Source organism: Argiope bruennichi, chromosome 6 (genome assembly GCF_947563725.1).
Source record: "Argiope bruennichi chromosome 6, qqArgBrue1.1, whole genome shotgun sequence".
NCBI lineage: Eukaryota > Metazoa > Arthropoda > Arachnida > Araneae > Araneidae > Argiope > Argiope bruennichi.
In genome coordinates this window covers 34133257-34146938 of record NC_079156.1, presented here as the reverse complement: position 1 = coordinate 34146938, position 13682 = coordinate 34133257, and the positions used below count along the sequence as shown (strand labels likewise).

The 13682-nt window shown below is 31.1% G+C and overlaps 1 protein-coding gene across 8 annotated transcripts in view; it reads left to right on the top strand.

Moving 5' to 3' along the window:
* Positions 1–2890, top strand: part of LOC129971331 (uncharacterized PE-PGRS family protein PE_PGRS54-like) — a 49250-nt gene extending 46360 nt beyond the window's left edge. For all 8 annotated transcript variants that reach the window (XM_056084989.1, XM_056084985.1, XM_056084987.1 and 5 more), the window contains one exon: positions 2336–2890. In XM_056084989.1, coding sequence (XP_055940964.1) covers positions 2336–2757 — 422 coding nt within the window. In that variant the 3' untranslated portion in view covers positions 2758–2890. The remainder of the gene's footprint in view (positions 1–2335) is intronic.
* The last annotated feature ends 10792 nt before the right edge of the window (positions 2891–13682 follow it).

Genomic DNA, 13682 nt, shown 5'->3' with positions numbered 1-13682 from the left:
TAAAATGTCTTCAAACCTGCAGTCTGCTTCAACCAAAATAAGCTTATATTATATATAAGAAAATATAAAATTTAAGTAAAAAAACCCTCCTAACAGTATTTCATGAAAACTGTTATTTGTAAACTTTACTTTTCTTTCTTAACACTAAATCATTATTTTAAAAAATAAAATTCAATTGATTTCCAAAGTTGTGCATTAAAAAAAAAAGAAAGTTGATCTTTCAAAAAGCGGAAATAGATAAATCTAATAGATAAGAAATCTAAATATTATTTTTTTAATGAAATATGTGCCATTATTCAAGCAAGTTATGCATATTATAAAATATTAGAAAAGACTTCAGATTACCTGACTAAAGAAATGTGATAATTTTTAGGCAAAAATGTTCAAAGCAAAGCAAAATAAATTCATTTTAATTATTAAAAAGCATTTGTTCATTTTTCAGAAACGTATATATAAAATGTACACATGTTTTAGCAGTTGTGTGGCCGAATAGAGGTAGCTACTGAAATTTTAAAACTTCGATTTATTTCGCCACAAGAGGCATAAGTTACCTACAAGGAATAAGTGGTAAGAAATACGTCAGTCTACATTGCGGCACAAGAACAGAAGATACCAACATTTTTCCCTTCAGTGATTTTACTATTTGATTTTGATAGGGATTTCTTTGACACGTGTAGATTTAAGATAGGGATTTTTATGCCTTCATTCGGAGCGTGAGAAAATTTTGCGACCAGCAGTTTCAAAGACAGTGTGTATAATTAATTAAATAAAAAGGGAAAAATGGATCAGAAAATGAGACAAAACTTTAGAATGAAGTTTATAATGGCTAATTTCAAATGAAAATTAGGAAATTAATTAAAGTTTAAATTAGATTTTAAAATATCTGTGAATATTGTCTTGGTAAATGGAAATCAAAGAATCAGTCCCACCCACACCTATAAATCATTGTTTTGGGGGGAGTGAAGGGGAACCTCAAAATTTTATTAGGCTTTATTTGTAGATATATGATATGGGCAGACAATACAATGAATTCCTAACTAGAGACATTATAAAAGAGCATAAGTGTATATTTTACCATAGCATTTCTGGTAAAAAGCGACAAAATCTTAAAAGATATCTTTCTTTCTCAAATCTCCAGGCCGCACATTAATTGAATTTGATGAAAATGTAATTTTCCTATGAAGACTTCAATTTTTTAAGTATTTTTTTCCAACCTGTTTCATGTTCATGTTTGTAAAGATTGAAAATATATTATTGTTAAACTAGATTGTTAACTAGCTCTTAACTATTATTGTTAACTAGCATACTATACCCTTCCTATTGTGTTAGTGATTTGAAATTTAATACTTCTTTGTATTCTCGATGGCAATATACTATTTTAATACTTTCAGAACTTAGTAGTCAATTAATCAATTGATTCTGCACAAGTTGGTCTATCTTGTTTATGAATTTGAAAACAAAAATAATTCCAAGATTCCACAAAATTTTTTAAAATAATTTCAAAATTAAAGACTAAAGAACAGAAAATAATTCAAACAATAGATATTTTCTGTATTTAAGTACACAAATATTAGAGTTGGCCAAATGAAAAGTGGACACTTGCGATAGTGTCAGAATGACTGCATCTACAGCAGCACCCTTGAAGAGGAATTATAAAGGGCGGTAGAAGATGTGCGTTGCATACGGCATTCAACAGTGAAAGCTGTTCGTGGTAGATGATATTGATCGAAAGTAAAGTCATGCTATACATGGGTCGGTCCACATCGGAACAAAGCCGATTCGTCGATTGCCGTTGACCACTCTTGATTGATTTTCCGCCCAAGGGAGCACTATCAACAGTGCTCACATTACTGCAGTACTCTGACGAAACTACGGAAAGCAATCAAAAGCAAACGGCCTTCTCACACAACAAGTGATACTTCTCCATAACAATGCCAACCCACATGTCTCCCATGAAACCCAGGCCACCTAAAAATAATTCCGTCGGGAAGAGTTGGAACACTCGCCATACAGTCTGAATTTGTCATACTGTGACTTTTACATGTTTGGGCCACTTAAGAAAGCATTATAGGGGACATACTCCATTCGGACGACGAAGTGAAGGAAGCTGTGCAAGAAGCCCCATCTTTCTACAGCAAAGGAATAGACCTGCTACATAAACGATGTGGTCTGTGTTACAGCATTCATTACGATTTCTTTTGATTTTCAATAAAGATATTCTTTTCATTCAATTTGTCCACTTTTTATTTGGGCAACTTAGCAGAAATATATATAAGTAAATTAAAGTACCAATTTTTAAAAATAATTTGTATTGATTTTATTCTTGTTTTTTCAGAAAAAGGATGCAAAAATAAAAAAAGTGGAAGCAGTTCTAAGACAGACACCACCCAAAGCTCTAATGCCGACGACGCTCCAAGTCCTAAGAAACCCGACGCTCCAAATCCTAAGAAACCCGACGCTCCAAGTCCTAAGAAACCCGACGCTCCAAATCCTAAGAAAGCCGACACTCCAAGCTCGACGGCAGCTGACACTTCAAGTCCGAAGTCAGTCACTACCCCAAGTCCTAAGACAACACCAACGGACGATGCCCTGAGTGATATGAAAGTGCTATGGGACCTGATGAACAAGGATGGCGGTCCAACTACCCCAGCGCCAGCAGCGCCAACCACTGATTCTGGTTCTAATCGCCCTGAGATCCCTGCAGGACCACTAAAAGGAGGTCCACCTAGAAAATTGCAAATTAAGCATCACAGGTAAAATGGACAGGACATGAAAAAAGAGACTATGGGTAGCATTTTTACGATCACTGCATCAGTTCGAATGTATTTTATACAATAAATTGTTTTTTCCATGTTATTACAAGTAATAAAACATACTATGTAAGATTCAATGCAGTTTTGGCATTTGATTTTTGTGTTTCGGCCAAGAAAAATAGACCAGTATCTCATAGCCGAAGATCGAACAAAATGCTACTACACATCGCTGGATATAGAATCATTCAGACTCTCAATCAGTTACGTGAATAACAAGAATGAAGAGAAACGACCCCATTCTTCAAGACTTTCATTGTCGGCTAGATAAATTAATTTTGGATGATTATCATAAGAATTGCAATCGAAATTGCCAATGTGTAAGTGATATAAGTAACCAGTTGAAATGATTTTCCTGAAAATTTCTCTCTAATAAAGTTATTATCCCTCCCCTGCTTGAGTACCCCCCGGGGGGCACTTCGAAATGAGGATGAGATGCTTCCGGCATGGTGGTTGGATCTCGCCGCCCTGGAGGGTACACTAATAGGTGGGGGACCTGACTCCTTCCATCGATGACGGGACGTACTTCCTTTGGGGAGGGTTGTGCCGTGGCCGGTGACGGCCCTCAGGACTCAACCACGGTTCCAGCCAGTGTTGCAGTGCAGCGGTCCGGTCATTCAGTTTTATGGTTTAAATTCGTGTGCCTTCGTGGCGGGTCTGAGAGTTAGATGGTTGACTCCCATGTTTGAGTTATCTTCGGTGGGGAGGGGCCTTCGGATGGGAGGAGAAGTTTCCGAGGTGGTGGGTGGTTCTCGCCACCCTGGAGGGTACACGAAAAGAGGAGTGTCCGGCTCCTCTCATCGATCATCGAAGGTACTTTCTTAAGGAAGGATTGTACCGTAGCCGGTAATGGCCCTTAAGACCCTTAGCCCCTTACAGTTCCCGCCAGTGTTGTTGTAGCGGTGGTCCGATCATTGAACTATTTTATCCGTGGGCCTTTGGGCGGGTCGGAGAGTCAGTGATATGACTCTCCTGCTTGAGTTAAAGTTGAGGACTTTATATAAGGCCTTGCAAGCTACGAAATCTCATATTTACATTTTAAGAATCCCACATATGCGTGTTGCTTGTTTCGTAATATTATATATATATATATGGTAAGCTCCTTTTCAGATCTGGTACAAAATTTGATATGTATCTAGTGTGTAGATATTAAATAGTATACCAAATCTTTTTCATCTATCTCTACGTTGTTTAGTCATTGTATTCATTTATACTCGCATAAACATATTGACAGATTTCACGTGAATAAATTTTGCTCAAAATGTGATAAGAATCAACACATTTGATGAAAAGACCCTAAACTAAATTTCCGCCATCAAAATCAAAGCATTTTTTAATTATCCGGTTCATAGATAGAAAGGTAAAATCACAAAGATCTACTCTGTCCCACCTTGAAGGCCTACGGAAGGAATTGAATGACGGACCGTCGACAACAGGATTGCCGTAACTATTGAGTCCTAAATACCATCACCGGCCATCGTACAACCCCTCCCGTAGTAGGCTATGTTATCACGGGTGGGAGGTAGCCGATCTCACTCCATTTGTGTACCCACTCACCTGGAAAGCGAGAACCAAACACTATACCTGTAACTTCTCATCTCCATATCTAAGATGGTCCCTGGTGGGATGACAGAAAGATATAAATCAATAAATGTTTTTTTTTTTTTTTGGATTCAAAGAGGCTTAAAACATGGAAATTTGGCAAAATCCAATTTTTCGAATTTTTTTGACAATTCTAACATATAAGCACACAAGTATACTCAAAATAGCTCGGAAATCTATGTGATAAAATAAATGTTAATACGTCTTCTATCAAAAATGAAAAAAAGTATTTCTTGCAGTTGCCAATTAAGGGTTCTAAATCTTCTTAAAATTCATTTAGCTAAAATATACCATTATTTCCAAAAAAAAAAACAAAAAAAAAACAGGAAAAATGCAATGTTACAATCATAAGATCACTTCTAATACATTTTGAGCAATAAGCGGTTTTCTTTCTAGGAAATTAAAACTTAACAAAGAATTTTGAAGAATTTTTAGTATCATACTGGCATTTAATTCTTATTTTTTATTTAAAAAATAATCAAATATCTTGTATCAGAACAAAAATACAGCAATCTATTCAAAAATAAATTTTAGTATTTAGTGCAATTCAACATTTATAAATAAATTTTGAATTGCACTTATAAGAACTGAAATCAAAACTGCTGATTTTTAAGAAAATAGCTGATAAAATGAATAATGTTAAAGTACTAATGAAAAAATATCAAAGTTTATCATAAACAGAAAATCATATGTTAACACAATAAACGACCAAGCTCTAAGTACCACAAAAAACTATACGCACAACAGACATGTCTAACAGCAAACTGGAAGCAGAATATTCTCCAGTAGCTACCATATATAGCTTCAAATTATTCCAAATTCCATCCTCAGGAAAGTCCCCTGTTTTCTGAAGATATTTAGGAAAATAGGAAAAAGATGTTATTAATATTATCATGATAGACATTCAAATATATTTGCATATTATATTGGTTTATGTATAGCTTGGCATTTAAATTTTATGCTTTGCCTTTGAAAATCGCCAAATATCAGGAGAGCATCCAGCAAATCACCATTCCATCCGTAATATGGCAACATATTGTAAAATGTTGTTCTATATATTTATGATATTGTGCTTCAATCAGAATATTGAACACTATTTTGAATATAATATATCTTGAGCTAACAGCTGTACTCTACATTTAGGTTCAATATAATTCTTAGTAACCATAACCATAACTATTATGACCCGCCCGTAAGCGTATGGGTAAAAATGAATGTGCAGACCCCGCAATAGCGACACTGGCGGGAACTGTGGATGACTCTTAAGGGTCATCATCGGTCACCCTTCCCGAGGGAAGTAAGTCCCGTCATCGATGAGAGGGAGCCAACTCTCACACGTTTCTGTACTCACCAAGGCAGTGAGAACCAACCACTATACCAAAAGCTTCTCATCCTTATTCTTCAGGTCCCCCCCCCCAGTGGAAGATAATTCTTAGTAAGGTAGTTGGACAAGAAGTGAGCTGAAAGCAACATAGTTCTTCAGTTATCTCATTTTAATTGAGCAATGACATCATGATACACAGCTCCATTAAGAAGTTTTATGAACATAATGAGCAATACATATGTAAGACAATTTAACAATAAACCTACCAAAAGTGTCAAAGGAATCTTTTTTTAAGTTTTTGTTAAAAGTTCTTGGAAATGACATTATTACTTTGTCATTTAATTTACTACTTTTATTTAAAATTGTATCAAATGTGCTCTTCAATATTCAATCCTCTCGTGTTAATATTTTTATTGAATAATTACTGAATTACTATTATTATTTTTACTGAAAAATATATTTAATTTGGCTTATTCTACCTCAACGAATCATTTAATATGTAGAAGTATTTATATGAAATAAATGTTTGTATGAATGATTGGAACCACCAATCCATGGGATTACACATTTTTGTTATTGTTTATGTGAGTTTGAAGAAAAATATTTATAAGTTCCAAAGGAAACAGAAGCGGAGAAAGTGCTGTTGTCAAATAAGCGTCACTACAAATAATTATTTTACGAGGGCATCACTACCTGAAAAATTATTGCAAAAGAAAACCATTATAATTTGAGCTTTCTCCAGAAATAGAAGGGAATTTCCAACATTTGCCAACCAGGTGAAAGATAATATGCCACGTTTTTCATCAAATCCGTATGACTCCCATCGTTGTACATTGGCTATATACAAAAGTAAGCAAGAAAAAAGATATTTTTACTAAGCCCAAAGCATAAAACTATTGCTATCCAGAAACTATTAGATTCTACAACAACACGAAATTAAATGTACATATGACGGATTAGATAGTAGGAAAGTAAATATTCGGTCTCAGATAGCACATCTTGTTGCACAATATTGTACAATATTGTGTGAAAGTAAATATTCGGTATCAGATAGCACATATTGTTGCACAATATTGTGTGATATTTTATTATCAAATATTCTACAACATTATACGATATTGGGAATATTGTTTAGTATAATATATGTATAATGTATGTGAGCTACTAGGGCTAAAATCAAAATAACGGCCATGTTTTTTTTAATAACTTATTCAGGATGTACTAAATTCATGATTTTGTACACAGAAAGTACAGAAGAAAATATCACAAAGTAATAATTATTGTTCAAATTAGCCAAAAGAATTGCTGAAAGATAATAGAATTTCCAAACAAAATGATATCCACGAAACTTATGCTACCTCAAGTTTGAATTCAATTGTGCAAAAAAAAAAAAAAAAAAAAAAAAAAGTGTCAAAATGGTATTGCAAAGAAAACAAAACTACAGACATCTTTTTTAAATGCAAAAAATATGAATGCGGAAAATACGTATTTCAAAATCTCATGCTTAAATTAGAAATGTAGTGAAGGTGAAAACGCTTTATATATTATTTATTTCCAAATATAAGATTTTTAGTTTTCTCAATCCTTGACATTTCATTACTTATGGTAGAAATATGTATATATGGAATATCGGTAAATTCAGTTCTAAATAACATAGATTTAAAGTCTGACAATTTGAATCACGGATTTGAAGTTATATCAAAAGATTTAACTGAAATTAATTAGAACAAATATCTCTTGCCACCCAGCTAGTCGCTAGAGTATAACCACCCTCCCGACGAACAAGATGGTCGGCAAACGCGATTACATAACAAACAATAATTGTTAACACAAGAAGCGTGTAAAAGAATGTGCAAAACAATATCAAAAGATAGTATGATGAAATAAAAGCGCATAAGTCTTATATCAATAACAAAAGAAAATATTCCCACAATTTATTACTTTTATTATCCTAAATTCTTTCAAAATCCGTCCATTGGAAGGCCTTCCTGTTTTAAGAATATTAGGGAATTACGAATACAATATTCAGGATTAGAAGAAAGGAAGATTTTGGATAATATTGAGATCCTGGCTTATTTGAAAATCACTAAATGGCTTTCCTTATGAAAGATAATAAATTGTACTTCAAAAACTTAAATATAAAATTATTTATTTTCACACTTTACTTTACGTCATTGAAAATAATTAAACTTTTGGATGCAGAATATTAAAAAAAAAAAAAAAAAAAAAATACTACTCCACACTCCTTCATCTAGAAATAGTCTGATTCTTAAATCAATATGGTAACAAACAATATATATATATATATATATATATATATATATATATATATATATATATATATATATATATATATATATATATATATATATATATCAATCCCAACTCTTTCTTTTAATTTGTTCGTTTGCGAAGTACAGAAAGTAAGGTATTCGCCACAAAATTTGAAAAACATTTTGAGAAATATTTTCATTGCAGTCCATCTATAAAACCAATGCTACCTAGGCAAAAAAGAATATAAACATTTTGAAAAATCAGTGAGAAAAATGAAACTAGGCGGGTGCATAATAACATTAATATTGGATATTTCAATCACATTTTATGCGAAATTTGCAAAAATAATTTCAATTCGAATACATTTGAACACACTGACTGAAAAATGGATTAGTTTAGTTTAGTTATATTAACGTCCCGTTTGAAAGCAACACTAGGGCTATTTTGGAACGGACCTCGTAATTTTGAACCGTGGTCAGATGATGAGGACGACACATGAGCTGATACCCCCCCCCCCTCTCCACACCACCAGGAGGATGTTTGACGCTCACCAGACCCATTTACACTACGGTTCTTCGGTGGAATCGGGTCTCGAATCTGAAACCCTCCGGTTCCGAAGCCGAGACCTTACCACCAGGTCACCGCGGCTGATTCGAAAATGGGAAGGGCAATATAGTTTTAGTCACATGTATAATATTTTTAACCAAATATGTAAAATAATTTTTTTATATGCTGATTTGTCCATTCGGAGGCATATGAGGGTGATAAATAAAGATTAATGAATTAATCTTGATTAAATTAAATAATATTAAATAAATAAATAAAATGATATTAAATAAATGAATGAAATTCAACATGTGGTCAGACATCAAAACTTAAAAATTGCATCACATTTTGGACTCACTAGCACAAGGAGGAAAAATTTAAATGGATATTCTGATTCCTTCACTGTACATACTGTATATGCATACAAGAATTCGAGGGGGATATTCTTTATGTTAATATTTTCTCTTCGTGCACTCCGTATACAAGAAAGTTATATACGGTGTTCTGATAAGTTAAATGTGTTCTGATAAGTTATAATAATACAATAAATTTTCCCGAATGAGGAATTAAAAATAACACTTTCTTTAATTGTTAAAATACATAATTTTTAAAATTCTTCAGCGTCCAGAAGTTTTATTTGGTAGGCATTATTCAGTATTCGGTTTTCCAGGCGATCTCATTTTATAATCTTTCTCAGTTGCCTCAGGCGACCAATTGGTTCGAAGGGCATGTTGTTGTCAGAAAAATCGTTTAAATATAACTTTATGCCCATGATTCCGAGAAATCGTGTGGTCATGTTATTTTAAGTCTTATCGAAGTTCTATTTATTGCGCATATGAAACTTCCAATTGGAGACAAACCCATTGCGCTATCATACCATCATAACGCTACTAAAAACGTAAATATCCACTCCATATATCTTTTAAATTTCGCGGCATTGTAGCCAACTTTTTATTTGCTTTGTAAACTACACAGAAATTAAATAGAATCCTTTTTCCTTAGCTTCCATTAATAGATGAAATTCAAAATTTCAGTAAACAATGAAAACGATTTCAATTTAAAGAGAAAAAATGCAATCTATTGGTGAGAAATTATTGAACAAATAATTTAAAATAATTTAAAAAATTCAGGAAAGTTTTGCACTATTTTTAAGTTTGTATCATTGAAAGAACATTTTTAAAAAAAATTCTGTAGAGGGCTAAAGTGCATGTTTGGGTGATAAGATCATCGGAAATTATCACAAATAAACGCAAACAATAAGCTTAATATTTGATCAATTAAAATTCTGATTAAAGTGCTCTGTAGTTTCCAAGTGAATTAAAAAAATATTTTAAATATCAAATGCTGAAAGGCAATTTAAAACATCGTACTATTATATGTGGTAAATAAAAGCTATCAAATAAACTGATTCTTTAAAAATAATTGAAAATGTTTAGATAAATATGTCTAAAGGAATGATTATTTTTATTTTATGTATAACTAGCCGCCTTTGGCGACCAGCCGGTTCGCCAATCTTAATGTTCGTTTAAATTTTAATAATTAAATAGGTTGAACCGGAGTTTAACCCCCTTCTTCGCAGTGATAGTGCGCCAAAGCTGGCAATCTTTATTATGCACTATAATTGAACATCTGCTCCTTTGCTTTTGAACATTTCGCAAGGCCGTTGTTGGCGATTTTTAAAAATTGTGCTTAGCAGGGGGTTAAACTCCGGTCGTACCATTAAATATTTTACGCAATTCCAACTTTAATAGATTCTTAAGCAAAATATTTTAAAACTTCAAATTTTGATAGTCATATAATTCACTCATAATACTATAAAGGCCTTCAGTCATAACGTGATATGTATCTCTCTAATTTTCTGTTACCCCTCGTAGAATTTATGCTTTAAATTAAAGTGTAAATGATTAATCTGCAATTAATATAATAATATTTTTTAGTGAAACAAAGCATTTTTTTAATAATATGATTACTGATAACAGAGTCACTGAGCGTTTAATCTTTATGGGCACTAAAGAATATCTTTCTTAATTTATGTAATATCTCAAGAATTTGTCAACAAAACTTTCTCAGATTCATCATGAACAGATCGACTCATTAACAATGTTTAATTTTAAATGCATCAAACACTAAGAAAATAAAATGAATCATTTAAAATAATCGGTCGAAAACAGGTTTAAAAAAACTACTTAAAAAACGATGTACTTAAAACTATAAGCATATACAAAAAATATATAACTAACATAAATACAATTTACTTACAAAAGCATGCAACTAACCTAAAAATAATTTAAATCATTGAAAACAGGTTAAAAAAACTACTTAAAAAACGATGTACTTAAAACTATAAGCATATACAAAAAATATATAACTAACATAAATACAATTTACTTACAAAAGCATGCAACTAACCTAAAAATAATTTAAATCATCCGTTGATAATGGTTGTCATGTCAACAATCAGAATACAACGCAAATGCGTGAATTGTTCTACGCCAGTTGGGGTAACGCTTTGCAGATTATACATTTTTAATTTAGTTTATTCTGTGTTATTTTAATTCAAAAGTACTTCAGAATGAATCTGAAACATGGATTAATTAACAATGTTTAATTTTAAATGCATAAAACATTAAGAAAATAAACAGAATTGTTCGAAATAATCCGCCGAAAAATGTTAACCCTAGCCTCATTACTGTTGGGAGAAAAAAACAACAACTGAAGCCTTACTCATTTAGCGGTGGGAAAAATGGAAGATTTTTTTGGCAGGAAAGTTAGTTTTTAATTAATAATTAAAATTTCAAAAAAACGGACCCCAGGTGCACATTCCCGACCTCTAAGGTATACATGTACCAAATTTGGTAGCTGTATGTCAAATGACCTGGCCTGTAGAGCGCCAACACACACACACACACACACACACACACACACACACACACGCACACACACACACACACACACACACACACACGCACACACACACACACACACACACACACACACACACACACACACACACACGCACACGCACACACACACACACACACACACACACACATTGAGCTTTATTTATAAGTATAGATTAATTTCGAAACAGTAATAATATTTTTTCCAAACTCTGTTCAGAGTATTCATATAAATAAATTTTTTTTTTTTAATATCACGCTCATCAATTACAAAGATTTCGTAAACAAGAAACGTAATTTCTGTTTCATTAATCTTAAGCCCATTTCATTTTATTAATATTTATGAAGAAATCATGTTAGTTATTTATGAATATAATCAGAGTTATAAAATTTAGGTTTGTGTTTGATAACTGGAGTATATTTTTCTAAAAAACTCAAGCTTCATATTCAGATGTTCTGACAGATGGTTTAAGTTTTGAGAATGTTTTTTATATACTTGAAGAAAATTTTATACGACTGATTAAAAAATTAATTTGAATATAATTATACTATGAAATAAATGTGAAAAAGTTTCTAAGTAATCACTAATGAATCCCAATTTTCTATAGACTTTCATTTCACAGATTACTTTAACTTTCTAATATTTATAAATAATTTAGAGACAATTTTTACTAATTAGAAGAGGTATAATAATTTATAATAGACAGATTCTACAAAAGAAGAAAAAAATGGAAGGCAATTGTAAAAGAGAACATATATTTGTTCATAAAATACGTGACATTTGAAGTACAAGCATATCATTGATTAATATGTATACTTCAAGTTTTCATATAATATTTGAAATATCTGTAGAGTGAAATGAAAAGGCTAATATTACATCATATTATCATACTAATCATATAAAATAGTTATTCGCATGGGACTGAAAATATAAAGAATTCTCACACATATTCTCAGGTCTTATATCTCTCCCCACAAAACTGTATGTTAAGTTTATCAATAATTTAAGTTATTTCGAGGAAAATTATTTGTAAAAGTTTGTGAAGAAAAGAATCAATTATTCAGAAACTGAAAAAAAAAAAAAATATTTCACTTTCCTAAAGATACTGTTTGAAATCATATGTTTATACGTGCATGAATATAAGAGTAATAATTAGAAATTTTTCAAATAATTTTCAGATTTTTATTATTGATTTTGGAGTGAATAATTTACAAACTATTTTTATTTAACTAACTACATTTCATTTTTACATAATTACGAAAGCCAGTCAAAAGGTTGGGCAGATAAAATTTAAATTATGCAAACAATGCCACCATGTATTATTGTTTGATTTCTTAATATTTATAAACAAGTAATTCGACTAAAAAGAAATGAAATAAGCAATGCTTTCTTTTAAATTTATCATGTTGAAAATATTTTCTTCGTTTATCTCAAATTACTTCTTCAATGTTTTTTTTTTTTTTTTTGATTTACATATCAAAGGGTGGGGTGGGAGGGAATCACCAAAATTAATTCAAAGATTTTATATTTTCTGAATTTTTTAAAGTTTATAATGATTATAAAGTTTATAATGATTTTTATTTAAATTAATCTAAGAAGTTACCACCTAATTCTGATATTCTAAATAATTATAAAGGAAAAAATACTGAAAATTTTAAAAATAAAATATTAAAAATATATTAAATAATTTTAGATATAATTGACAAATGACAGAATTAAAATTACTTATGTATTGTTCAATCGATTGATTTATCATATACAGTTTTCAGTCATTGGATTTGTTTCAACATGGGTATTGTCACAAAAATTTAAAAAAAAATAATTAAAAAGTTGCTAACCAATTATGAAAATTATTTTAAAACAATTGAGGAATCTTAATTTCAAATTACTAAAAACATTATAAAAATATATAAAAATGTATGATCAACATTTACATATATATGATGCACGATCAACTAACTGATTTTCGCTCATAGGCTCTCCTGAGGTTTCATAACCTTAATATCGTCTGACTGATTTCAAAATTTCTAAATAATTCCAAGAAGAAAATCTGATGAAAACCATGAATTAAAAAATCATTATTGAGAAATCTTAGAATTTTAGATTTTAAAGGAAGAATTACTTATGCAACATAAAATCCACCAATACATAAATTTAAAATCTTATTTTAACAAAATATTCTTAATTAAGTATATAAATTATCTCATAACATATTATATATAGCA